This window comes from Aulonocara sp. 'chitande type north' Nkhata Bay, linkage group LG6 (assembly GCF_057382095.1).
Source record: "Aulonocara sp. 'chitande type north' Nkhata Bay isolate Kocher_YH1m ecotype deep benthic linkage group LG6, A_spYH_male_GT1.1, whole genome shotgun sequence".
Lineage (NCBI taxonomy): Eukaryota > Metazoa > Chordata > Actinopteri > Cichliformes > Cichlidae > Aulonocara > Aulonocara sp. 'chitande type north' Nkhata Bay.
Window position 1 is genome coordinate 44,004,466 of NC_141349.1, and position 27,926 is coordinate 44,032,391.

The 27,926-nt window shown below is 46.1% G+C and overlaps 1 protein-coding gene across 1 annotated transcript; it reads right to left on the reverse strand.

Annotated features, from left to right (window-relative positions):
* Nucleotides 1-12: 12 nt before the first annotated feature.
* Nucleotides 13-27,374, reverse strand: LOC147328643 (neuronal membrane glycoprotein M6-a-like). The gene is made up of 7 exons (XM_086297213.1): nt 27,194-27,374; nt 9,631-9,823; nt 8,025-8,181; nt 7,135-7,288; nt 5,521-5,597; nt 5,376-5,441; nt 13-4,483 (listed from the first exon to the last, which is right to left on the reverse strand). The coding sequence occupies exons 1-7, from the start codon at nt 27,228-27,230 to the stop codon at nt 4,331-4,333; spliced, it is 837 nt and encodes a 278-aa protein (XP_086153339.1). The 5' UTR covers nt 27,231-27,374; the 3' UTR covers nt 13-4,330.
* Between the last annotated feature and the right edge of the window lie 552 nt (nt 27,375-27,926).

Sequence of the window (27,926 nt, forward strand, 5' to 3'; positions counted from 1 at the left end):
CATTACACCACATCTGCAAATCCGCTTTATTAGGATAAACAATACAGAACACCATAATCATATCACTGAAGACTTGCAATCATAAATTCATGCACTTGTATGCCGTAAATTGAATGGACTTGTTGTTTTTAACGTCTCGATTTTGTCAAACTGCTACAATATATTGCTCTGGTGGTAAACAACTGAGCAAGCAAGCTAGCTTAGCAACACCATTAGCAACAGGAACGGCAATACTGCACACGGAAAAGTGGAAAATAAAAACAGCAGAACAGCGCCAGTGGAAAAAAATGACTTTTTTTTGTCTTGTTTTAATCGTTAAAATTATGACCATTGAATGCATAACCATGCCACAAACAACAACTAGAGTCACTGTCTTTTTTATGTAGTATAAGATTATCTTCATTATTATGAATTCATTCGTTTTCATCATTGTTATTTCTTCAGGTTATAACCAATGCTGCAAGACTATACACGGGTCCCACAGTGGGGATCTCAATGCACTTACACACCAAGAATAAGAGAGAGAGCTCACGATGGTCAATAAGTGCACAAAAAACTATTTTTTCTTTTATCTGAGGTTAAAAACACTGACAAGACATCCATTGTCAGGCAATGAAATGATAGAATACTGTTACTGTAAAACTAGACCCTTAAAAATACTGACCGTGTGCAGCCGGGACACACCTGAACAGGACGCGAGTCCGGCGGAGGCGCCCCTCGATGACGCCGCGGTGCTTTTTGTACTTTGGTCAGCTGCAGTTACACGAAGCAGCGAGCACGGCTTGAGACGCTAACTGCTCTTTATGTCTGCTGTAAACGCAGACGCTCCCAACACGTCCTGATTGGATGGCGTCCCGTGAATGCTTCAGCCAATCAGCATCTGTGCTGTCTAACATCAAAGCTTTTATCTGAGTTTAAACCAATCAGCTTGCACACATTTTTTAAATAAGTGAAATTAGTTTTTTAGCATTAAGTTATAAGCAGTGTTGCCAACTTAGCGAATTTGTCGCTATGTTTAGCGAGTTTTCAGCGACTTTTTTTCTAAAAAGCGACTAGCGACAAATCTGGCGACTTTTTCCGGTGTTATTGGAGACTTATTTATGACGACTTTTTGTCTCTTACTCTCAACAAGCAGCGGTGCTGCCGTGGGCACCTCACCCGTGCCAAAGCGCTCACGGGTGGAGGACAGTCCTCCCCCCGCTGCTATCAGGGCAGGAGACGTTCACACCTGTGCGTCCAAACGGCAAATGAATCGTGCATGAGCGAAGCCGCTGCTCCGCACTGACTGTAACGCAGTCAGGTCTTTTACTCTTATGCTGTTTTGTGGATCACAAGGTTTAAAACTACTTATAAACACACACACACAGTAACTCCACCAGAGCGCCAATTTCGGGTCACTTTTGCCGGTCCAAGCCCGGGTAAAGGAGCAGGGTTGGAATTGTGACATTAAAAAACAATAATTGCTAAAAGAAATTTAATTTGTAGTTCTAAATAAACTAACTGCATTTAGGACGTTTTTTACTCACTTTATGTCTCTTCCACGATGTTATTTCTCTCTCCAACAACATAGCTTACAATTAGATTAGCATGACCAATTATGCAAATTAGGCAATGACGTCATTTGTCAACTTCTAGCGACTTTTGGGACAGCCAATAGCGATTTTCCTTACTGAGGAGTTGGCAACACTGGTTATAAGGTCATTAAAGTATTTAAAACACACGAGCAGGACGTCGAGCCACAAAGCTGGCGGCAAACAACGTTTTCCACGTGCTGATTGGCTGAGGCAGATGGCGACCCATCGTTGAATCACTCAAAATAACTGTTTAGAGAGTCACAACAAATCAGGATGACCAACGTGTGAAGCCAGCGAATCTGGACTTTGGTCGTCGTGGTTATTGGAGCCGAGGCGCCGGTTTAAACCTTTTACTGCGGCTCGGGAGCGTCGAGGTGTAAGTGCAGCTGTGCGCGGGGAGCAGAGGATCAGGACATTGGGACTGAACCGCCGCCCCCTCCGGACTCTGTAACCCATAGGAAATCCTCCTCCCGGCTGCTCACCTCGACTGTTTCACATATATGTATATCTTTATACAGAGTTAACGTCGGTGCAGCGCTTTAGCACCGCCCACACGCGAAAGGAAAAGAGAAAAAAAACACATTTCTTTTTTCTAATTAAATGATTTCACATTTAAAAAGTTTCAAAGATTAAAAGTTGATAATAAAATAGTGAAATGTCATCATGAAAAGTAAAGAGTTATGGCTCAGAGTGATGGCGGTGGTGGAGTGTGTGTGTGTGTGTGTGTGTGTGTGTGTGTGTGTGTGTGTGTGTGTGCGCGCGCGCCGGTAGTCTCATCAAATCAAACCATCATGTCATCATCTTCATCTCGCTCTCAGTCGTCTCTACTGGCAGATAGAGAGTCATCACCATCCTCGCCTGCACGCTTCTTCTTCTCTTGGTGAACACAGAACAAAGACCGAACAGCGTTTGGACCTGAGCCCACTGCGTTAGAAGGACGTCGAGCTTATTAAATGTGTTGACTGCATTTTTATCTGCTGATAAAACCTCGCGTGGTGAACTGCGACTGTGGAGAACTGGGAAGCTCCGCTGGTCCAGAATAACCCAGCAACCCGAGGAGAGCGTTACAGGACACGAGAGCAGCCGGCAACCACAGTCCAGCAGCTCAGCCCTGAACCATTAGCTTATTCGCTGGAATGTCGTTCCTCTTCCTCCGCCCTACAATCTGCTTCAGACACCACCACCTCCACCACCGCCAACACACAAACACTACCCAGAATTCCTGCCGATCCTCTGCCGCCGTCAGCCTGCGGTTGGTGTCGCTGATTTTTCTGACTCAACTTACAAATAACGTTTTGGTCGCATCAGGGCGTCGCCAAAGAACGCAAAACAGGAAGCATGAGAACAACGAATCGCTCGAGATGACTGGTGTATACGCTTGTGTGTGTGTGTGTGTGTGTGCAGAATCGCTGAAATACTGAATCATCACCTGGTAATGTTACAGCCCCCCCCCCTCGTTTAAATACCCCGGTGCTAAAATCACACAGAAAGAATCCGAATAAAAATGTGGCAAAATCCCTGAAAAGTGAGAAAACGTTACGTAACAGACGGATGAGATGATGACTAAAAGACTTTGTGCTGCTAAGATGTGCTGTTTCTCAGGACGAATCACAAGTTTTTACAATCAGGGGACGAAGAGGGGGGGAGGAGGGAGCCCCGTTTCACTAGCTGCACCCCCGCTGCCACCGTGCGTGCTGTCAGCCTCAGAATAAAAAGAAGAATACGATACGCAGAAATAGAGACGCATTGAGAGAATTTGGTCGTGTTCGTGACATCGATTCTTCTGCGATCATCGGCGCTCCGCAATTAACGGGTAAAATCTCTCCTGCAGGTCGTCGTGATCGGCCCGTGGTTATGGTTGAAAACAATATAACCAAAGCTCGAGCTCAACGCTAACCTCAGGCGGGTCTCCGACCATCTGCTGGATGTTAACCAATCCAGTGCTTTTGTTTCCAAAACCCCGCCCCACCCCCCACCGCCGCAAACGACCACACGAGAAACTACGAAACAACTAATGAAACTGGGCTCAACGTGAAGAGGTCAGAGGTCAGGGAGGGAGAAAGGAGGGGGTGGGGGGAGTTGGCAAAGCTACCCATTTGTACCCGGGAGGCACAAATTTCCTCGGGGACCTTATTTCTCTGTGACACCATCATCATAGCGTGGCGAACGACACAACACAGCATGACACCACCAAACAACACCGACCATTCAGTCACATCTACATGTCTCCATGTGTGTGTGTGTGTGTGTGTGTGTGTGTGTGTGTGTGTGTGTGTGTGTGTGTGTTGACGATGAGCTCACGGACGCCGTCCTCATGCGTCTGCTGTAGATCGTTGCTGTTTGGAGTCTTTAGGCGATCAGATTGAAATAATTCTCCTTCTTTGGGTTCGTCCGCGGTGATTTTTGGCATTTCCTCGTTACGCTGGTTTGTGTTATGCAGTGAGATCTTTTGTTTGTGCAGCATTTTACTCTGAAAGGCCTGAAAACTCACACCATCACATTCAGAAACCTTCAGACTAAAATGTCTGACCGCTTTATGTTCGGTGAATCTGGACGATTTATCGTGTTAAACTTGGAGCAGACCAGCAATGATCAGAGCTGAGGATGAGGAGGGCGTCGGTGATCTCATGGGTTTCTTATCCTCTAATTTCTGCCTACTCGTGTCTGTAAATTTGTTTGAATGAATGTTTTTCACCCGTGTGTGCGTGTGTGTCTGACAGGTAAGTGTGTGTGTGTCGTTCCTCGTGGCGGCGTGTTTATGTGTAGGCATTGAGGCGTTCTTTGGAGCGTGTAGAGTGGATGTCGTGCAGCTCCTGCTCCTCCTTCGACTTGATGTCCTCGTACTTCTGCATCCGACTGGCGTCCTTCAGGTAGCCCCAGTTAGCGGCTAGAGCCATCAGGAAGTGCACCTGAGGGGAAACGCAGGAGACTGATCAAACATCACCGACTCGTCCGCTGCACGCTGACGCTGCAGACAGATTGAGCGGCTTATCTGGGATCAGCTGGTTTGGACTGTTCCTACACCATCACATCAGTGCTGCAGGAAAAGGAGGGGGAGGCCAGATGAGGGGGTCACATCTCGCCTTTAAAGGCAGAAGGAGGACAGGATGTGTTTACCTTGTTTCTGCCACTCAGGGCTAAAAACAGCAGCTGTATGTTTTTAACAGGTTTACTTGAATTTAATAGAGGAAGTGCACATGTAGTCACCTTCCTGGAGCAAACACAGGTACAGCCCTGAACACGGGTCGAGTCTAATGCCGTTAATCCCACACTGTGCACACGAGCCGCTCCCTCTGGCGGCCCCTAGTGTTAAAGCACGGCGCAGCAACTCACTGCTGTTGCTGTGCCGTGTGTGTGATATACTCTTCATTTTAGCATTTTAGCATTCACATGCAGCACCACGCGGTTTCATCCCCTTCAGTAAGTTGACAAATGAAACATCCCTCACGCTGCTTCCTGCCGCACAACAGATTTGTGTGTGTGGACGAGTGCCGGTGCTTTGGTTCTTGTACAGATCTGCGCACGGGAAAGATCGGAGATTATTCAGAAAGGCTCAGGTTTGTGAATGTGTGCTTGGAGCGAGGATGGAAGGACGTGAGCGTCTCCACGCCTCGGATCTGGAGACGCCGGTGACTCACCGCCTGTCTCACTGCAGACGTGCAGGACTGGATTTTACACTCTGACTCTTTTGTCTCCCTGTCTGCAGGGACGATGTCTGTTTCCTTCGTTTGCACCAATCATTAAAAACCATAATGGCAGAACAAATTATAACCAATCAGATATGAGAATGATGGTTCTTACCATGGCGATGACAGCAGCTCCTGCTCCTGCTAGTGCGCACACGAACAGGTGGAAGGTCAAGTCCAGCTGCAACACAACATACGCATGATGCGGTGGATTTGTGCTGACGGGTTATCACGTGTACGTGTTTTTGCTGCGTTCTCACCTCGTTGGATTCGCACATCTTGACGAACTTCTCGGACTGCGTGCACAACTTCCTCTCCTCGGAGATGGTCACCGCTCCTGAGAAGCACAAACGCTCTGTTAGCCTCTCCTCGTCCTCTGTGGTTGATGAAGGAACCGGGGAATCTCTGCCTATTGCAGCGCTCGGACGGTCCCTGCGTTTCTTTAATTAAAGCTGACCAAGATCAACGCTTCCCCGCTCCTGGACTGTCGGCCGCTGGGAACGGCCTTGAAGTAATCACAGTCCAGAGCGCAGCGCCTCATGAACCAGGAGTTCATCTTTAATGTTTTTCCTCCTGAGAAATCTTCATTAGTTTGCTGACTGAGGCCTGCTGCAGTCTAAATGTTGAACAGCAGATGGCAGCGCAGTGAGCGAGCGCACACAAGGCCTCTGGTGGTGCCTTTTGTTTTAATGTAGGCATCCTGAGAACAACATGGTGGGCAGTGCTGCATCGTGCACACAGTAATGTGCAGCATCCACCAGCTGAAGTCTGTCTGTGTGAACATTTAAGGAGGTTTTGAGCTAAGTCGTGCTAACATGCTGTTTGGAAAGACAGGTGATGATAATCAGGCAGAAAAATAATCTGCATAAAGAACCCAGACAGCTGGCACCTCTGGGCCTAACCGGGCCAACTTCTGGCACCTTACATGCCGAATGACATCTGACATTGTACTGATTTAAGGTGGAGCCGTGGCTCCTGAGTGAATGCAGGCAGCGACACCCAGAGACAAACATGTCCCGTTACTGCTTCCTGACATTTCTGTGATCTGTTCTCAGGATGTCTGAAGAGAGCCAGACCGCCGTCGCTGCTGTTATTCAGTCACACCCACATTTCACACAGGCTCAGCTGTCTAACCCCTCAAACACATGTTCAGGACTTCATCAAACACCAGAAACACCGACCGACAGGCCGAGCTCGGACGTTTTCTGTCATTAATGAATTTGCAGATATTTCAGATCAATGTTTTTCCTCTCGAGCGTCCGATTCTCGGATGTCGTTGCAGCGCCTGGAAGGCTTTGCAGCTTTCTGCTGGTATTTGGCACTTCTTCTGCACACACACAGGTTTTTCCATGATATGTGCCAGTTTGGTGTTTTGGTGAGTCACCATTAACCTGCCTGCTCTAAGCAGCGATCGGGTGATCCAGGATCTTACTTTTAATCACAGAACAAAGAACAGGCTGAGTTAAAAATCTGAACAGCAGCGTATGAAGAAGATTTCCAGTCTGCTAAATCCAACAAAGTGAAGGAAAAGATGTTCCACACATAAATTAGAGGTGCACGGATCAATGGGAGGGGCCGGTCTGAGCTCGGAGCAGCAGCACGGAGAAATTACAGTCGTTTGTTTAAAGGCAGCTGAGCTCATCAAGCTGAACTCGTCAGTCTTCCTGTTTACAGCATCTCACATAAACTGCATCAAACTGGGAAAACCAGTCCTCCTTGTTTAACTCAAACTCAGAAAATGCGTTGTGCAAAGCCTGCAGAGGTCTAACCACAAAGAAACGAAATTCTTTTGTAAGTTAGAAATGTAGCTGTTCATGATTGGAAGTTCATTTAACATCAGGGTGCAAAGAGCAAAGGGTCCAAAGTCTGCGTACCAAACTGACGCAGGTCCAGGCAGAGGTTGGTTCCCTCCACCGAGCTGGTGTTCTGACACATGGACCAAACGTTGAAGTACATGAAGACCGGCAGGCTGGTGAATGCTGTCACCCCGAGCCACACCAGGAAGAACAGGTAGGCCAGGAACATCAGCTGCAAACACAGGCACACGTTAGTCTCGCACTGCTGTGCATCGCGTTCAGCAGAGCTCACAAAAGTCTTTATTCAGGTTGGACTAAAAAAAGTGCAAAATGCACATTCGTCTTCATCAGCCGCAGAGCTGAGTGGCTGCACTGACGCATGCACGCCACTCTAATATCTGTCACAGTTTCCAGATGTAGCTGACTAGACGAATGCAAACCTCAGAAACCAACAGTACTTTTGTGATGAACATGATGAACATGACTGTGCTGTTTACTGCAAACATTTATTTGCAGGAAACGTTAAAGTGCCACAACGACATCACTTAAGTTATAAGTTATAAAGTTTGTGCAAATAAGTGTTTGATCCAGATAAAAGCAACTGTAGATGTTTAAAAAGGGCCGTAATCACTGTGTGTGTGTGCGTGCATGCGTGTGTGTGTGTGTGTCTGTGTGTATGTATGTGTGTGTGTGTGCGTGCGTGTGTGTGTAAAACAACTTTAATGTCAATAATGGTCAATATGAATCATACTACTCTGCACATCCAAGTAAATATCAGTGATGCTGACCTTTTGCGGTCATTTATGGTCATGTGACATCAAGCTAATTATTGGCCCTCATTAGCAAAGTGGAGTTTGTATAAAATAGGAAAGGGTCACCACGTCTATCCTTCCAGCAGCTTCTTTGTTTAAATTAACACTAACTTAAACACAAATATGTCTTGACGAGTTTTAGAAGTTTTGACTCACGAATGCAGTAAGGCAGCGTCCGCAGGCAGTGATCTTGAACTCTCCGTAGAGATCGCGGATGGCTCCGGTGGTGAAAAAGCCCTCCACCAGCAGCAGCACTCCAAACACAAAGAATCCAGCTGCAAGGCCATAAATTATGTACTTCAGGATGTCGATGCTGCGGAGAGGACACACATCACAGCGTCGCTAATTAATGACTGCTTATTTATTTTCATGCTTCGAGTGCTCTTCAGACTTCTTCAGCTAAATCACCACGAGGAACTGCCAGAAACCAGAGAATCATGGAGGATTTATTCACATTAAAAATGTATGTGGTGTAAATGTAGCCATTCCTAATTTTATCTTTATTTTCTCGTGTGTCTGTTTACATTTTTTTTTAAAAAAACATTGAAGAGCCAAAAACTGCAGTTCCAGTAGTGTCCACTAGAAGCTCCAGCAGTGAGTCGGTCTCTACACTGTTAAAAGGTTACAGCAGAAATAATCATGTTTACAGACGGCATGACTGCATGCACGGTTAGGGGCGTGGTCTCTTTGATTGACAGGTGGATGGCAACGATGATGTGAATGAAACACTTTTAATAATAATGAAGCAACAGGCTAGCCCAGAGGCTACGAGCTAGCTCAAAGGCTGCAGGTTGGAGACCACGTAATAAAGGAAGAGGTGCGGGTTCCCGGGCCTGGAGGGGCGGGGTAAGAAACTAGAACAAACAACTGTGTGGGCCAACAAGGGATTTATAGCTGTATAGCAGGAAGGGGCGTGGCCTGAACTTGAGACAAACTGTGCCCAATAATACAGTTTCTTGTGCTGTAAATAGCCTACGCTCCGTTTCTGGTGAGTGAAGTTTTAGAATTTTATTTTGGATATTACTAGCGATGGGATGTCTGTGAAGGTTCTCAGTCCTCCAGGTCATCGTAGTCAAAGGAGCTTGCAAAGGAAAGCATCTGGACTTCTTTAAGTTGCTTGAAGACGTTTCACCTCTCATCCGAGAAGCTTCTTCAGTTCTAAGGTCAAATGGTGGAGAGTCCCAGATTTAAACCTAGTGGGAGTTTCCCCCCACAGAGGGACAAAAGGACCCCTGATGATCCTCTAATCGCCTGAGCCAAGGTGTGATACTGGGTGTGGGTCCCAATCAGCCAGAGTTTCAGGTGTGCTCATTGTGAAACCTGGCCCCACCTTATCATGTGATGTCCTGAGGTCAGATGGCCCAGGATGTGAGTGGGCGTTAAGGCGTCTGGGAAGGGATCTCAAAACTGGATTATAGATGGCAGAGAGTTGGTGTCGTAAACCCCGCCTCTGTTCAAAGATGGTCGCTCACAGTGGACATAGATGCTTCTTTCACTCCTCTTTCAAACCATCTGTCCTCTCTGTCCAAAATGTGAACATTGGCATCCTCGAAAGAGCAAGCTCCTTTGACTATCGATGGGATGCACCAATTAGGACCCATTATCAATTAGAAAAAAAGAGAAAACACTGAAACCAATGGCTGCGTTCATCTTTTATATACAGGCTATGCACTTCAGTTGACTTCAGCTCGTTCTGTTTGGGGTTTGTGATTATTAAGAGTGATTATTAATACTCCGTACAGAGAAAAGATGAAACACTTACATGGTGAACACATCCAGAGTGTCTCCCGGGGCTCTAATGACTTCAAAGTAGTTCTGGAGGATGGTGACGGTGCCGCTCAAAGCCTCGTGGCCACACCCACAGAACAAGGCCACGCCCATGTAGAGGAGGATGGTGGCGATGAGCGACGCCCAGGGCAGGCTGCCCACACATCGCTCGCAGCACTCCTTACAGCCTGAGACAGAGACAGAAACCGTGAGTCTGACTGCAGTTCGACAAATTCTATATGACGATGATGAAAGCAAAGGAGAAGACACGGGGCGGGGTTATGAGGAACGATGGTAAATTCAAGTTTTTTTACTGAGTTTGAATGAGTCACTCACCAAAATGGGTTTTTGTTTGAGTCACTGAGTCAGTTGACCAGAGAGTGCAAAAAATTTACATTTTCATTCAAACTTAATTTGTTTCTATTTTCATGTAAATCCTACTGCTAAGATGAGTGATTGAAAAAGAAAAACAACTATTTTTATAGCGCAAAAAAGAGCAAAAAAAAAAATTAAGATTCTTAAAGGGAACATTTATTTTATTAGTATTTTCCTCAAATGTGTGGTGAATGAGTGGTCACGTCCAAATTCATGGTCTGCATCCTCATGAGGACGCGTTTGTAGGCCGATTACGTCACAGTGATGTGACGAAGGCTGTCCAAATTCGTAGACTCCTCCGAATGCGGCCAACAAATTCCCCAGATTTGAAGGATGGGTCGGGTGTGTCCTTCGTGGCTGATTAAACAGAAGTGTGAGACAATCAAGAATTTACGCCAATGTTCTTTTATATTTTAGATAGCAAGGAGCAGACGGCTGAGTTTATTAAACTCCACCGAGACAGCGGTGACGCAAATCTGAAGGCTAGACCGTCCAATTCCATAGCCGTTTACTTCCGGCCTACCCGACCTTCTGAGGACCCGGCCCACCTAGACAGCGAAGGACGGGTCCTCAGGAGGATGCAGCCCATGAATTTGGACATGACTAGTGAGTGAGTGAGTGATTCGTTCATGCTACGATTCAGCACAGGAAGGGGGGTGAGTAACTCAAATGTGCTGTTAGCATGTTAGCAGAGCGATGCTACTGTGAATTGAGGAGCTATCCGGTTTTTGGGCCTTTCTCAATGTGCGTACTTGTGCGTACTTGCGTTGTCGTGTACTCGTGATACGTCATCAGTCGGAGACCAAGTACTGCTCCAATTCGAAGTACGCATCAAGCCGAGAACGCAAAAAAGTCCCGGATGTGTTCTCGCTCCGCCCGTTTTATTGAGCATGCATTGGTGGTGACTTGTGTGGACTTGGTACAGCTAAATATCCCAGAATGCATTTCGTCCAAAACTCAAACGCAGCAATGGCGGACGAGCGGGGCTAAAAACTTTTAAATATTACTCTTTCTGGGTCACAAAATAAACTTTTAAGTTATTTTCAAGCGAGAATGTAGCTGTGTAAACTTCAAATATCTGCTCGATTTATCAAGATGTCATATATTTCCAAACGCACTCCGACGTTTTCGGAGACGTCTGTGACCCACCAGCTCCATAGCAGACAGCGAGGTCGAGGATCATTAGAGCCGGCGAGAACAGCGGACTCCCGGCACATCGTTTCCAACCCCCCCGCGGTCTTTTCGCTACTCAGGTTAAACAAACCCCAAACCCCAGCAGCTGTCTATTGTATTGAGTGTCCACTAAAATAAAAATAAAAGCGTTCTAACATCTCATCTGCTTGTTTTTATTAAGGTATGTACACGTATGTACATGTACACTATTTTTATTAATAGGTTAAACATGATATATAAGTCGCTTAGATCACTTCTAAATGTTAATGTTTGGTTTATTTCAGTGTTTTATTTGTTCCTGAGTAAACCGGTTTGGCTGTGATTAAAGTTAAGCTTCATAACATATTACTCACAGTTAAATTAAGAGGGGACGGCAGTAAAAACTCCGGACCTGTGACATCATCAAGTACGCTGGTGTTCCAATTGTACAAATCGCGAGTCCGTACTCGCGTGCGTTCTCGGTGAGTACGGACTCGCGTACTTGAGAATTGAGAAAGGGCCTTTAAGTCTGACGTCATTAGCCGCGTCCGGGTTCTAAACTCCGCTGCAGGTCCCAAAGTCAAATGATCACTACAGCATTACTGAGAGTTGAAAAACTGTCTAAATTCTTTCATCTGTAATAAAATGATCAGCGTTGCTGCTTTACCAGGTGTAACGATTAAGTTTAACATCCAGGCATCCATGAAAACAGGATTTATTAAATTTAATGGAGTTAGAAGTTAGCAGGAAGTTAGCGGAAGTTAGATCACTAGTTTCGCTAGTTAGCTAAGCATGATATAGCATGTTCTGACTGAGAGATTTATGAAAAAATTCAAACGTACAGCTCTGCTATCACTTCCAACATAAATGAAGACAGAAAACTAAACAGCAGTGACGTTTGTAGGGTTACTGAAGTTGGGCTAGCTGGTATATAATGATGTGCTACGTGATCGCTAGCGACACAGCTATGTTAGCATAACATTAGCACAGTGAAGCTGGAGGATGAACGCTAACTTCTTTCCACTTGATAAAGTTAACGTGAGGGTTCCTGATGGTTAGAGACAAATGCAATTGCATGGCAGGATGTAGTTGCATCGGAATCTTTAAAAACTGAGCTTTAAAATGATTAGCAGTAATAAAAACCGAGAGAGGCCGACATTGATCACTGACTGTTTTTATGGGCTTGTTGAGATGAAATAGAACAAGTTACAAAGCATTAAAACATGTTTAAAGCACAATAGCCCTATGAAACGCAAGGTAGTTTGGGCCCTGAAGCAGGATTCAGCATGTCATCACTTAAAGACCGGATTGTCTTGATGTGAGCTTCTACTCAGGGTTTTTTCTTCCAGTTCAGAACAGAAATGTTTCTGTTAAGAAACTGGCTGTTGTTCCCCCCCACACACACAATTTTAATTATAAGCTAGATATATTTCTACTAATGAAATTAGTTTGCTAACAGCAACAGGAATGAGTCAGTTGGGCTTGTGAATCATGATTCACGAGTCAGTAAAGTGATTCTCGAGTACTGAACGATTCGTTCATGATTCGCACATCACTAGTTATGAGCACACAGACGGCGGTAAAACGAGCATGTGCACCGCCGGGTTGGTCATTACATGGAGCAGCACGTGCAAAGTCACAACATAAAGTTTTACATTTGAGTGCAGAAACCAAAACTCCCAGTTTGCTCCGTGAATGTTGGCCTACAGGAAATAATGCGGATGCAATAACTTTCATTTGACGTTCCTAAAAAATGACTCCTTTAAATACCGAAGAGCAAAAATGAAAATTTTAAAAGCTCGTGAAGAAGAGAAAACCGAGCAGAGATCAATGTAGCGACGGCCGCGGCTCTTCCTCCTCCGAGAGCAGGAGATGAAACGTGATGCCTAAATGCCTCCTGAAGGGTTTTATTAGCTGTGAGTGTTTTAATGACCAGTTTGATGTAGCTTTAAATGATCCGGTTGATTAGCAGCTCTTACCTCCTCATGGACAATAAGCCTCACCGACAGACAAACAATGTGTCACGCAGTCAGTTAAACTGACACAATGCAAGAGCAGCTGCACATATAAACTGACATTCACTTGGCTTCTTCCCCACAATCAGCTGAATTCAATGCAATACATTTTAAATATTGGCTCAAAATAACCTTCCTACAACACAGGAGCAGACAGAGAGCTCCATTCATAAAGGAAATGCTCCCTTATTAAAAAACTGGATTAAATCTGAGCTAATTATACTTTTTCCTGTGAAAACGTCCTGAAGTACATTTATTTCAGTACTAACGGCACCACAAACATTCTCACTCCTGGTGTGAGGATTTTAAACACACATGACTTTCTTGGTCTCCTATTGGACCTTTGGTTGGTTTCTTTGGGGAATCGTAGGTTATTCTTCAGTGAACTTTGCAATGAAAGCATGCAAAGTGAAGGTTGTAACCTCTTTGTGAATCATTTGGTCTTAGCAGCACAAATGCCTAACTTATATATTGTATTTGAGGAAAACAAGACTGGAGCACCTTAACCCGCTCCTCCTCGTCCTCGTCCATGCTAACACTCCTGCTGAGTCTTTTGCAGTGAGAGGTTACTTCTGATCACTCTGCCTGTTGTCCAGAGCCATTCTCCTGTGCTTGGAATGATTAAGTAGAGCTCTCCACCTGCCACATTATGTAATTGTGCAGTAGCTGCGAATGATGCACCAACAATTCGGCTATTTTCAAATGACTCATTTGTGTGGCTGCCAGATAAACAGTGATCTTTCCTCTCTGAGAAGCTTTTCAGTGCAGAAATAATGGCAGTAACGCAACGACGGGAGGCAGCAGAACAACATCTTTCCCTGCTGGACTTCTTCCACCGTTTAACGCAAACATCTACATTTCCTCCCTGGTGTAGTTTAGCTCATCTGTCTTGCACACATGTAGAAGCAGGAGAGGAGTATTCGAGTACACGATGACTCACTGGGTTGTTGTCAGTGGTGACACTACAGCTGATGGGTGAAATCACTGTAGACGTGTTTTATGCTGCAGATCGCTTAAAGCTCGTCAGCACAGGAGGTGCAGCATAAGCAGCTCATTAGCAGGAGGTGTTCGGGCTCAGTAATCAGGATCCAGTGTTCAGTTCTGTCTTTCAGGAGCGACCCACGATCACATGATCACAGCAGGGGGACAGATTAAAAGCCAGTGATGGCTGCTTTATGTGCACAGAGAAGAGAAGACACTTCAGGAACTTCAAAATAAAATAATAATGCAAATAAATACATAAATAAAATATAATTTCAGATTAAAACCAGTTTGTTTGAGATCAGATTTCAGATTGTAATGTAGACACACATTTAAAGGTTCTACAAAATGTTTCCAGGGTGGAACCAATGTTCAATCTGTTGTTTAGGATTGACGATATTTTCAGTTACATGCCACAGTCAGTAGAGGGCAGCATTTCCCTTTCTCAGTGGGTGGCAGTTTTCCCAGTGTGTGGGTGAAGAGGGGGTACGGCAAGGTGTGTTTTTATTAACCCCTTCAAGTTAATGCGATCAATGAGATGCGCAATTTGTGCTTTATGTGTTGGTGTGGAAACAAGATGTTTATTTGTGACAGAGCTGTCGAGTGTTGGTCAGTGCAGTGCAGAATGTGTCGACATTTTGTACGGTCTCGCAGCATAGTTGGCGGCACCTGCATCCAATAAATGCCAGTAGGAATCAAGAACGCCATTTTTCAACCTGGAGGTAATTACAGTTACCATCACAGAACACACACTGTGCTGTGCTCCAGTCCCAGAAGTCTGAGCTGCCGTTTCAGGGTTTGTTTCTGAGAACCAGTGAGCAGGTCTGTGCGGCAGTCTGAGGATCACCCAGTCAGCATGATCTGTACTCCATCCTCAGGTGGAGCACCAAGCATCCATCACGGTGACACACAAAATTTACACATGTGACGCTTCAGAACAGAGCCTCACAACCCGGGAAGTGGCTCCATCATTTATCTACAGTCTGTGGTAGCGGTGTGTTTTTCTTTGACTGACAGTTGTCTGGCTGTGATGTCACAGCCTGCGCGTCCTCCATCAGCCCCACCCAGTTACTTCACCCTCCACTCAGATTACGAGGAATTTCAATTCAAGCAAACTGGACAAAATCAGTCTCACACACACACACACACACACACACACACACACACACACACACACACACACACACACACACACACACACACACACAACAGGGGGTGACAAAGAAAAGTGGTGTGTGTGTGTGTGTGTGAGTGAGTCATCATGCTGCTCAGGTTTAATTGACCACCCTTGTTGCCATGCCAACTGGGGTGTGGCAGGAGCCTGCTGACCCACTTTGCCTGTAGCGTTGTCATGGCAACAGCGCAGCACTGTGAGGGCTACAGTCTCACTAATGCATACTGTCTCTCTCACACACACACACACACACACACACACACACACACACACACACACACACACACACACACACAGCATGTTTTTCATCACATCGTTTTGAGGAAAACGTTGACGTTGACTGCAGATTTTGCATGTTTCTCTGCAACAACGTGAGCCGCCAACGAAGGAACAAACATGGCGGCTCTGCCAGCAGGAAGGTACCATTTTGCTGCGCTGACTCCATTTAACAAAACGTCCCCGTGCAGCTGAGTCGGCTCGTGGCTCTGAGTCTCACACACACATTCATGCATGTTTGAGCTGTGAGGCAGATGGAGCTGCGCGTGCACGCACGCACGCACGCACGCACGCACGCACACACACACACACGCACACACACACACACACACACACACAGCTTGATAATATAAATGTGCTGTGAAGCTGTTTCTGCAGTATGTTGCTGTCTGAGTGTTTTCATTATCAGCACATATCTGTGTGTGTGAGGCTGAGTGTGTGTCCTGAATTTGAGCCATGTTATAATCCCGTCATATTTCCATATTTGGGCTTTAAACGCAGGAAAGACCCAGTGACCTGGTAAAAACCGGGACAGACTGTGTGCTGCATCTCTCTGTGTGTGTTTTCTTTGTTTAGGAGGAGCTTATTTTTTTAGATGATCGCAGGAATCCATTTGCTGTTCCACTGCAGATCAGTGCTGATCATCAGCCTCATAATCCTGCGGGACAAACACACACTGTACCTCTAACATGTTCACGATAGAAACAAAACAATCAGATCTGACTCTTTATTGAATTGATATTTGGACCGTAAACTGTGACCGTGTGACTGAATAAATCTTTTCCAGTACAACATATTTCCCTGTAAACCTATTGAAGAACTTGCACTGGATTTGCCAAACTTGTAGGGATGTACTGAGTGTAGGTTCTGCTTATGTTGCTGCTTTAGTGGTTTTGTGGCAGTTTAAAGTTAGATTTCTATATATGAGCATGAGGCTGAGAGATACCAACTAGATACAGTCGGGCCCACCTCAAAGAACTGCTTGGGCTCTGGAACCAGTCTCTTGGAGAGGGGCTGGACTCTGTCCCAGTGTGGAGTTGCCCTCCGTGAGTGGCGGCGGGTGGGTATCTGGGTGCTGTATCTCCTCGACTGTCTGCCTGTATACTGGGGTGTTTCCTGGTGGACAAGAGCGTTCCTTCCCTTTGCCTTTGGGTCGGGGAACAGGTCCTGACTTTCATCTGGACGCTGAATGATAGTTCAGAGTACCGAGCCTTCATGGGATCACTGAGTGGGGTCCCTGTGGATGCTTCATCTGGTGACACTGTCGTCTTACCCGGAGACTTCATTGCTTACTTTGGCGACCACAGTGAGACCTGGAGGGGCACGGTTGGAAGGAACAACCTGCCTCATCTGAACCCGAGCTGTGTTCTGTTATTGGACTTCCACCATAATGAACACAATGTGTGTGTACGTTTTGTCAGGTGACCATGAGGACATGGAATAAGAGTTTTGGTCTGCCTCAAAGCATTTCTGTTAAACCATCAGACAACTCAGGAGGGGAAAGTGGTGCTCTACCCGCACAGTGTGCAGTGGTGGTGGGGTGCTGCTGTTTTCAGCTGAAGATAATCCCACTGGCATGGCATCCGTACAGGAATCAGAATCTGGGGATGGGGGAGATGGCTCACCTACCTCTTGGGGTGAGGTCACTGAGGCAGTTAAACATCTCCTTGGTGGCAGGGCCCCTGAGTGGATAAGGTTTGCCCTGAGTTCCTAAAGGCTATGGATACTGTAGGGCTGTCTTGTGTGATGCGCTTCTGCAACATTGTTTGGAGATGTGGGGTGGTAGTTCTGGATTGGATGGGGTGTCACACTCAGCCTCCCTGGGAAAGTCTACGCCAGGGTGCTGGAAAGGAAAGTTCATCCGTTAGCCGAACCTCGGATGCAGGAGGAACAATGAGGTTTCGGTCCTGGTCGTGGAACACTGGACCAACTCTACTGTCTTGAGGATATTTCAGGGTGTGTGGGAGTTTGCCCAACCAGTCTACTTGTGTTTTGACTTTGACAAGGCATTCGACCGTGTCCCTCTGAGTGTCCCTCTGAGTGTCCGGGGGGGGGGGGGGGGGGGGGGGGCTGTATAGCTATTGTAAGAGCTTGCGCTGCAATGCCAGCAGTAAGCAGTAAGTGTTGAACTCCACCAGGGGTTCTGTGTGGTGGATGATGGCTTCCACTTGAGTGGTCTCAGAATCTCATCTCTGCTTATCACAGATGATGTGGTTCTGTTGGCTTCATCAGGTGACGGCCCCAGCTCAAACTGGAGAACGTTCCCAGCCGAGTGTGAAGTGGTGGGAATGGGAATCAGCACCTTGAAGCCTGAGGCCATGGTCCTCAGCTGTTAAAGGGTGGAGTTCCCACTCAAAGATGAGTTCCTGCCCCAAGTGGAGGAGTTTAAGTATCTCGGGATCTTGTTCACAGATCGACAGACGGATTATTGCTGTGTCTGCAATGATGTGGAGACTGTACCAGTCCATCGTGGTGAAGAGAGAGCTGAGAACAACAGCGTAGTTGATTGTTGATTTACCAGTCAGGCCTCACCTGATGTCACGAGCTCTTCGTAGTGACAAAAAGAACAAGATCGTGGATAAAAGGGGCAGAATCAAGTTTCTACGAAGGGTGGCTGGCCTCTTTCTAAGAGATAGGGTGAGAAGTTCAGCCATCTGGGAGGGGCTCAGAGTAGAGCCACCGCTCCTCCACATCGATAGGAGCCAGTTGAGGTGGTTCAGGCATCTGACAAGGATGCCTCCTGGGCGCCTCCTGGGTGAGGTGTTGTGGGTATTCCCCACCAGGAGGAGGCCCCGGGGCAGACCCAGAACACGCTGGAGGGATTATGTCTGTCGGCTGGCCTGGCCTTCTCTGCTTAGGCTGCTGCCCCCGCGATCCGGCCCCGGATAAACAGAAAAAGATGGATGGATGGCCTTATTAACATTAAGTTGATATCACCATCTTGATACTATGTGAACTTACATTTGCAGAAAACCATGAACGTACATAAATTAAATGACCAGAACTAATTTTTAATTATTCTTCATTAATTTTTTTGTAGTTCTGTTTGTAATAAATGAGGTTATTTCCATGTTCAGTGTTTCCCTGGCCAATTTCAGCTCTGTTCAGTTCAATTTTGTTTATATAGCAGCACTCAGAGTTAACCCGAGGCTCATTTGAACGTAAGACCCTAAAAAGACTAAATTGGGGCCAAGTATGTGTTATGTAATATTCTTGAAGATAACTAAATATTAATCAAACTACGAATGCATTTTAACTGCGTTGTTACATTGTTTCACTGATTATTAGTTCAATGAAATTAGTTTCATTCATTTTATAAAAGCAAAAACCAAAAGCATTTGCTGCTTCCATGTTCTTAAATGTGTGATTTTATTATTTTCTTTCTGATATATTCTGGTTTAATCCCAAAAAGTGGATTCTGTTCATCTGGATGCAGCATTACATCCAGATGAACAGAATCCACTTTTTGGGACTTCCTTACCTGGATGATTGAGCGTGCATCAACACATTCATGTTTAATCTCTAATAAGCAGTATTTGCAGAAAAGAGACAAACATTATGGTGCCAATAATAATATTGGATTATTGTGGGGTCTACCGTACAATATTAAAGCTGCATTACCTGCGTTGCAAAGGTGACCCGAGGAGGTGCGTCATGCTTTCTATTGAGATGCATTAGCTTCAGGGTTATGGTAAATGGATTCTTATGTGGCGCTCTACACAACGTGCCACATTCACCCAATCACACAAGCACTTTCTTCCAAGTCTTTTAGTGCTTCCTAGCTAACATTCATACTCCGTGCAAAACTTGGGGTTAGTATCTTGCTCAAGGATACTTGGCATGCAGACTGGAGGAGCCAGGGATCGAACCACCAACCTCCAGATCAGTAGATGACCTGACTCCACCTCCTGAGCTACACCCACTTCATCCCACCCCAGGTCATCTATCATCAGCTCTCGTGTGTCAGAAATTTAAAGTTTTCTTCCCTTTTTAAAATGTTTCTGAACGAGTTGTGGCCATGCTCCCGAAATAACTTCACACATGACAATTAAAGACCTCAGGATGGTGGATCCTGAGGTGAGATGTATACACGGAGGTGCACATCTAATTGACATAAACCTAACCCTAACTGTAACCCTGACACTAAAACCACATTTGAGTCTCCAAATTTTTGGGAACCAGGATTTTGGTTCCCATAAGTGACTGTTGGTCTCCACAATTATAGCAGCATGCCAACTTTCTGTTCTCATAACGATGTCTAAACATGTACACACACACACACACACACACACACACTCTTTCACATTGGGTCTTGGTGCTCATTAGGCTGTATTTTGTGCTGTTTTGCCTGATTGTCTAACAGACCAACAAACACCACTGCTGTGTGTGTATGTGTGCTGTAGGAGAGGGTCACTGAGCTCTCACACAGACACACAAACACAGAGTGGCCTGAAGATGCACTCAGGAGTCAGGACTGGGTTCTAATGGAAATGACAAGCCCAGCCCAGCGACACCATTAAGACTGAGCGGCCGTGCAGCCCAGTGGAGGGTAACCCAGATAAATATAGGCGTATGCATGTGCACGCACCGCCGTCGTCTACATGCGAAGCTTTTCTCTTTTAAACGTTTAAGGTGTTTTTTTGTCTTTGATTCACAACAACAAAATTTTCATATACATGGATATCTTCTTTGTGACGCACACGCACACACACACACACGCACACACCGCCTCCTGAAAAGATTTTCCAATCTGCCAATCAAATTCTCTGTTGATCCACAAACCCCTCCCTCCCTGCCTCCCCATCACCGTGACAACCGTTCACAGCTGTGTGATAGAGGCAGGCGCTCTAACTTTATCACCGATGACAGTGGCTCACAAGCAGCTGTGCTCACAGAGTTTGGGGAGAGCCGTTTTACCAGCCGTCTCATCATTAACGACGCAGTAACGGGAGATTATCTGGCCTTCGTTAGCCGGACATAGGCAGCTACGCCTACCTGTGGGATAATCGGGGGATCGGAGCAGAAGCGCTGACTCGTTAGATTCATCCACGTGTCTGTGAAATCGCATCACAGCGGAGCAAGTCAAAAAGCCAGCATGAAGGCACCTTCCTGGTTTATTTGTCTGCGTGCGCGTAGGGGCAGCACTAAGCTTTAGTTAGTGTTGTGAGGGCGGCGACCAGATGATCAGTGATCTACTCTGTGACAAACTGGAGGAAAGGGACAGCAGGGGCCAGCAGCTCGTACCTTAAGAATCTAAAGTTTTATCCATCAGCCTTTGGTGCTGCAGATATCCTCACACAGGCCACGATGGAGGTTAACGTGGTTCCTTCGACTGAAACTCTGTGAGATTTTGCCAAGTTTAACACCTCGTTTAGCATCTTGCCAGCAACCCCTAAAACCTTGAAACAGATGCACGGTCGGTGGGCTTTCACATTTTGTTCTTCTACATAAAACACTTCCATAAATGCACCACTTTGCCTTTTGTTTCCCTGCAGATGTTAAATATCGTCTGTGTTTGCAGGAATGCCACAGAACCACACGCTGATGGAGGCCAATAAATCAGGCCAGCAATAACAGGGAGAAGATGAGGGGGGAGACCCAGTGAGACCAATCAGTTTCAGTGATGGATGACTCTCAGACAGCCAGACAGAAATTATGAAATATTACGAAGGCGAATTCGGTGCAATCATCATATTTGCCTTCAGTTAAAGAGGAGCGCTGAGAGTTCAGTGAACGTGTAACGCTTCACGGGGAAAGCTGCTCTGAACACGTTCGTGCTGGTCTCTTACATTCAGACTATCCTCAGCTCACGGCTGCTGTTTGGAGGGTTTGTGACCGATCACAGATCAGTGTGGTGGAAATGTCGCTGAGTGAGATGGGAGACATTCATCCAAGAAAAGCACACATTGGACTGGATAGACTGGGAAATGAATCAGGAAGAAGGCTGTGGACTGGAATTATCTGCAGCTGCTCTGCAGACACGACCCTCGATCAGCTGCGCACACATCTAGGATCCGAACACCGACCGGCTGAACATGCTGGGGTTTGATATCTCTGCAGCTCTGTGCAGACTTTCATGCTCACACAGAAACAACATTCAGAGCGCCACTCTTGCCACGAGACAAGCCTCTGAAACACCATTTTTAGACCTGCACCGGAAGCTGAGCACCCCACACTAATGAGATATCTGCACCAGCTCTTCCACCCCCCCGGTTCCACCCACAAACAGAAAATCAGAAAAACACAAAGCTTTTGGACTAACTGCACGATAATGCCACAGATAAACAAGACGCCGATGCTGTGGAGGCATCGTTTCTGCTCGTGTCGATGTGTAGATGCAGAATGTGAACCACTCCCTCCTCCCGAGGAGCTGCACACACGCAGACTGTGGTGGTGATGTCATGCACAAACCGAGGCTGGAGCCGCTCCACGAAACGGTGAAAAGTGGAAGCGCTGCCAGCGCTCGCTGACTTTACAGTGATACAGGAGGATTTTCTGAATTGCAGCTGGAAACGTGATGCTCGACACGACAACACAGAAAACACAAAAACATTTACACGTCGCCAAACACCACCAAACCACAGGAGGGCGTTGGTGTGGACGGCGAAGCGCCGAAGACGAAACTGCAGTGTAAATGTGAAACGTTGTGTCCATATCCCACTTACACGAAACTGCTGCCACCAGCATTTAGACAAACAGATCTCTTTAGAAGTAACGAGCTTCATCCCGCTGGGAGGATGAGGAGCTCGGAAAATTTCAAATCTCAAGGAAGGCTCACAGCATTCAGGGGACAGTTCAAGCTAAGATAACAGTGAGGGATCTCTGCCTGTGGTGCCAAAAAAATAGGGACAGTTTTGTGACGGCTCCACGTATCACTGCGCAGGAAGACGACGCAGAGAAAAAGTAGTTCCTGCATGAAGCGGCTCAGACCAGCGAGAAGGCTGCTGAGGTTTTTAAGGTTTTTCTTTTCACACCACACGGCCAGCAGCACTTAGTCCCATCATATTTTCAAGATGGCAGACACACCTCATAAACTGAGCGACTCACACAATGTCTGCTACGTGGAGCTGCTCACAGAAAGGTTGGAGTTTTACTTTTATGTATTTAACGACGCTTTGAGCGCCTTTCAATTCACCAAATGTACAGCAGGGCCTCCAAGACTGGACCCAGCACTAAAGCACGTCTCTCCAACGCAGTCATAACAATCTGCTCATTTTCATGTTCCTCATGTAAAAGTAGAAATTTGGGGTTGTGATGCTACAAAAAACTTTCCTGGCATTCGGCCCAGAAGCTGCTCGTATCCGGATCCGAGAGGTGACCGGACACACCGAGCCGCGGGTGTTACGGCGAGGGCCGGGGTTAACCTCCTTCCTCTGAGGTCGTCCAGCCAGCTGCACACAGTGTGTGAGGCTGAAACGCTCACAGGCAGCAGAGCAGAGCTGCTTTTCATTTCATGTGTCAATGGACAGTAATGAAATTACCTCCACAGACAGAGAGAGATAAAGCAGAAACATCCCGTATGCCATCCTCCTCGGCTGCTTTATGGCTCCAGCATCTCACCCTCCCCTCTCTGGGCCTGTAAGTCAGTTTGTATTGACTCACTGCACTCTCCATGAAGTACCTTTCTATTAGTGGCCGTGATAATGAAATGGATATGAGGCAAATACACAAAGTCCGCTCTCAGCTTTCTCACTGAGATCTACAAAACCTCAAAACGATTTTTACGATGTCCTCTGGACCGCAGCAGCGTGAGAACAAGCCTCGGTCCGCCCTGCTTCCCCAGACAGAAATTATTTGTAATTATGCTCCTTAATGCTAATAAAATGCTCATGCTAATTTGTAGAGACACGTTGCCTTTTAAAATGAAGCCGGTGTTTCCTGAGAAAGACCCTCGGTGCTCCTTTCATATCAGCGGAGACCGACTGAAGCTCAAACCCGAGAACGTGAAGGAGGAACGGATCAAACAGGAAGAGATGAAACGGCAGCAGCTCACAGACCGCAGCGGGGTTTTGTTTTGGTGTGTTTGTCATGTGAGGATATGATGTCTGGCACCAAGTAACCACAAATGATCGCTCCTCCTTCTCTTCCCGTCTCAGTTAATAACTCTGATTTTCTGTTTTCTTAGAGAGATACTTAAAATGTTGACATGAAAGCATCACGTGTACAACCTGCACTCACACCTACTGAGGACACAGGGATCTGCACCTAACCTCAGCTGGGACTGGATGTGTGTCAAAGAACGAGCTCAGCTGATCGATGACGGAGACTGTTCAAGTGTCATTGTGAAGACACAGTGACATCCCCCTGTTTACAACATTGTCAGAGTTGTATTACACAAATAAACGGATGATGCAAAAATATGACACTAAGTCGAGGTGCCATAAATGTGAAAGTATGATTAATACGTATTTCTGCCATTGATCTGCCATGCTCACTGAGCGTGACTGCATTTGAGTTTTTGTGAGAACCTCTGGACGGTGTCGGCAGCGTTCCATCAAACGTCGGCTTACAGGACAGAAAAACTAAGCAAACACAGGCGCACCAAAGCCTGCAGTTCCTCTAACATCCACTAGAGGCTGCAGCATTAAGAAATAAACATATTTACTGCCTGCATGACTGCATGCACAATTAGAGGCACGGCTTAGTTGACTGACAGGTGGGTGGTGACACAGGCGGCTGTAGCTGCTAGCCGTCTGCCTGAACTGGACCTCCGGACGCGTTTGTGCCGTGCAGCTACCATTAACTGCTCACAGGTCCTTCCAGGTGCATCATTATCAGCTCGAAAAAGTCTTCTACCCAGACGACTTCATGTCACACAATCGTCGGCCACTTCTCCAAACTATTGTACTATTACTATTGTAACATGAGCAGTCACCGTTTTAACCGAGCCAAATAAAGGACTGAGGCATGCAGTAGAGCTCTAAATGACCTGAGCTATCCAGCTGCTCCCAGAGGTGCACGTGAGCAAACAAACAGCCTGAGACGTGTTTAATGAACCAGAGATTTTCAATTAAACCAGCAAGTCTCTAAAATCGGTCCTCAGCAGGAAGGGAAAATGATCAAAACCTTTCAGAGTGTTGCTGCTACGCTTTCAGACTTTCAGGTTAGAATACATGAAACTTTAATTAACTCTGTGGAGAATCTGGGGTCGGTTACCACAGCAGGAAGTGCTTATATAAGATGATGAAGGGATTTCGTAGACAAATGCCCATTAATATAACCCCAGAAAGAGAAAGGAGTTGGAACAGCTGTTTAAAGATTGGTTTTTACTACACTGAGTTATTATTGTCAAGCTTAATAGTTTCCTTTGAGCCTGAAAGCAGCACGTTCGTGCTAACAGCTGATGGACAAGCACAGACGATTTACAAGAACAACCTGAGGAGTCTGTGGTCATGATGAGCTTTCCTTCAATAAGTAAGACTTCTACACAATAAGACTGTTTCTGCAGCCAGAGGAGTCGCCCCCTGCTGGTCGTCGGAAAGATTACAAGTTTATTACAAAGGCCACCTTTTCATGTCTGAATGAGAGTCGAGTGTTTGGATACAGTCTATGATGAGAACAGGAATGAAATCAAACAAAATGCTAAATCCAAACGCACCTTCGGATCTGTGAGACTTTTGTTCTGATACGAAATATTAAATCCGTCTCTGGATGACGGAGAACCGGAATTTTAACTAAACACCATCCCTGCAAACACCAACGTTGGCAAAGTCACAAATTTCAGAACCTTCACTGTAAAGACTTTTTATTCCACTCGTGTGACATGACTCCATTTCACATTAACATATATGACAGTTTTTGGTCCTGTTAAAAGTGAACTACGGTAGAATTATTGGAGATTATATTTAATGCACCCTTCAGCCACATATCTGCAATCAAATCCATTTGAACCTTTATTGAAACACCACTGATGTAAAAGTAAATCGATTCCTTTGAAAACAACTCTACGTCGTACTTATACAGCCGCTCTGTGTCTCTCACCTGTGCTGCCTCGTTTCATCTCACACCTGTGTTTTGTGTGGTGCAGGGGAAGAGATGAGGCCTGTAATGGCTGAACTAAAGACAGGGACGAAGAGGGAGTGTGACACGGATGTAGGATGGGAACTAGTTAGAGAATGGACAGAAGGAGAGGGGGTGAGGCTTAAAAAAAAGAGAAGTGACAGGAATGAAAAATCATGTTTGCTTGAACACCACCCGCATCTCTGATTGGCTAAAACAGGTTGCTTCCAGAAAAAACACACAAATGCGCCTATCACACAACAGAAGACGATGTCAGGATGGTGTTTCCATAGATACAGCGAGAATAAACATTCATTTGGCCTTGTATATAAATATTTCTATTTTCTTTTAATCAAAACCGCCTCCTTTATTGGTTGTATTTGTGAATCAAGCAGCAGTAGATGTCTCATTTGGCTCTGAAGGTGTGATGAAGAAAATGGACACGCCCATTTTTACTGCCAACATCAACAACAACAAGAATCATTTGGGGGGGAAAATGCAAAATAACACTCTCTGCAAACCACCCCGAGGCGGTCAGAGGGATGGACGCATGTGGAAAGATTCAGATCAGAAATAGAATTTGAAAAATGGACGGCGGAAGAAAAACGGGAATGAAGGAGCGAGAGGGAGTCAACCGAGAGAGTGAGATGGTGGCGAGTGGGAGATCAGCCAAAATATCCTCTTCTAGAGAGAGAGACAGAAACAGGTAGACGGGAAAACAAGATACAGACAGAAAGATGGAAAAAATCCAGCCTGGAATACACCAAGGCTGAACGGGTGAAGGAAAGAGGGGTAAGGGCCAGAGATGGAGAGATATGAAGAAAATGGAGGGAAAGGGAGCGACACAGACGGAAAAGGGGGGGGGGGGGGGTGCAGAGAGCGAGGGAGAGTGGAGAGGAAAAGGCGTTCAGACAAGCGTGAAGCATCAACAATGAGGGCTAACAAAGAAAATCCCAATGGAGGCATCAATCACTGCCCCACTTATCCCTCCTCCCTCTGATTTTTAGTCTTTATTCCAAGGTTTTGCCCCACGCACCCTCCTTCTATCACCCTCTTCTTCCCCTTTTCCTCCCCCAGCCACTCCCACCTCCATCCATTCATCCATCCATCCATCCATGCATCCATCCATCTGTCCGTCCATCTGTCCGTCCAGCCTCCAAAACAACACCAAGCCTCCGGTGTCTGTCGTTTCCATGCACCCTCAGCCCAAACAATCTGCGTATTTAAGCTCCCGTTCATGGACGCACACGGCTCGTGTACGATCCCGTGTTTTTATCCGGAGCAGACAGCCTCCTGAGGAGGCTCCATTACAATCCACAGCCTCTTTCCATTTCTGCCGAGATGACTGATGGGGAAAACGGGGAATGTGAACCGTGCTGAGAAAAGTTGCAAATTAAATATACAGCCTAAAGTCTAAGCTTCTTTTCCCCTTTTTTCCCTCCAGGACGTGTATGCCGTCCTCCTTCTCTCTGCCCACAACACACAAAGGAATCCCATGATACAGGGAGGGAAGGATGAACAGAACAATGGCATAAAGGAACGAGTGACGGAAGATAAAAAGGAATCGATGGCTCGTCCTTTCCTACCTTTCTGGCTTTGCGATTCATCCATGTTTTCTTCCATTGTGGCAGGTTACAGTCCCTTTGTCTCGGTTATGTGTGAAGCTGTTTAAAGCCCCTTGCTAGCTCTCAGCAGAGTGTGCGTGTGTGTGTGTGGGAGGCAGTGTGTGTGTGAGTGTTTTTCCCTCCCTGCAGATGATGGAGGCTCAGGGAAGTCCCTGTTCCAACGCTCTCTCTCCTCACTATCTGGACCTGTCCAGCATCCTGTCTCTGGATCCATCCACAGCTTTCGCTTTCAGTACAGAAACAGAAAAACATGAAACCTCCTTAACAAAAAAATATTGACACTAATATTTTTTTAGTCTTAGAAAATTAAAGAAAAGAAACAACACGTGCAGGATTTCTCATGACCAACGACAGAGTAAAAGCTTAATACTAATAAAAACGAAGGCATCTGTCTATATTTACTCCGAATGACAAAGTAAAGAGATGTGAAAAAAGCACAGACAGGTTAAACAGAGCAGCGTGAAAACATCCTCAAACACGGTTTCAAGGAATAAAAGGAAGTCCAGGGGAAACAACAAACGAGGCAGCTCTGAAGTGACAAAGATTTAAAATGACATTAGCTCGTTACCAGGCCTCTGGAGAACTACAAGACATGTTGAGTAGGTTTTTTATCCATTTAAATCAGCTGTGTTGGATCAAGGACACATCTAAAACCTGCAGGACACCGGCCCTCGAGGCCTGGAGTTGGACACCC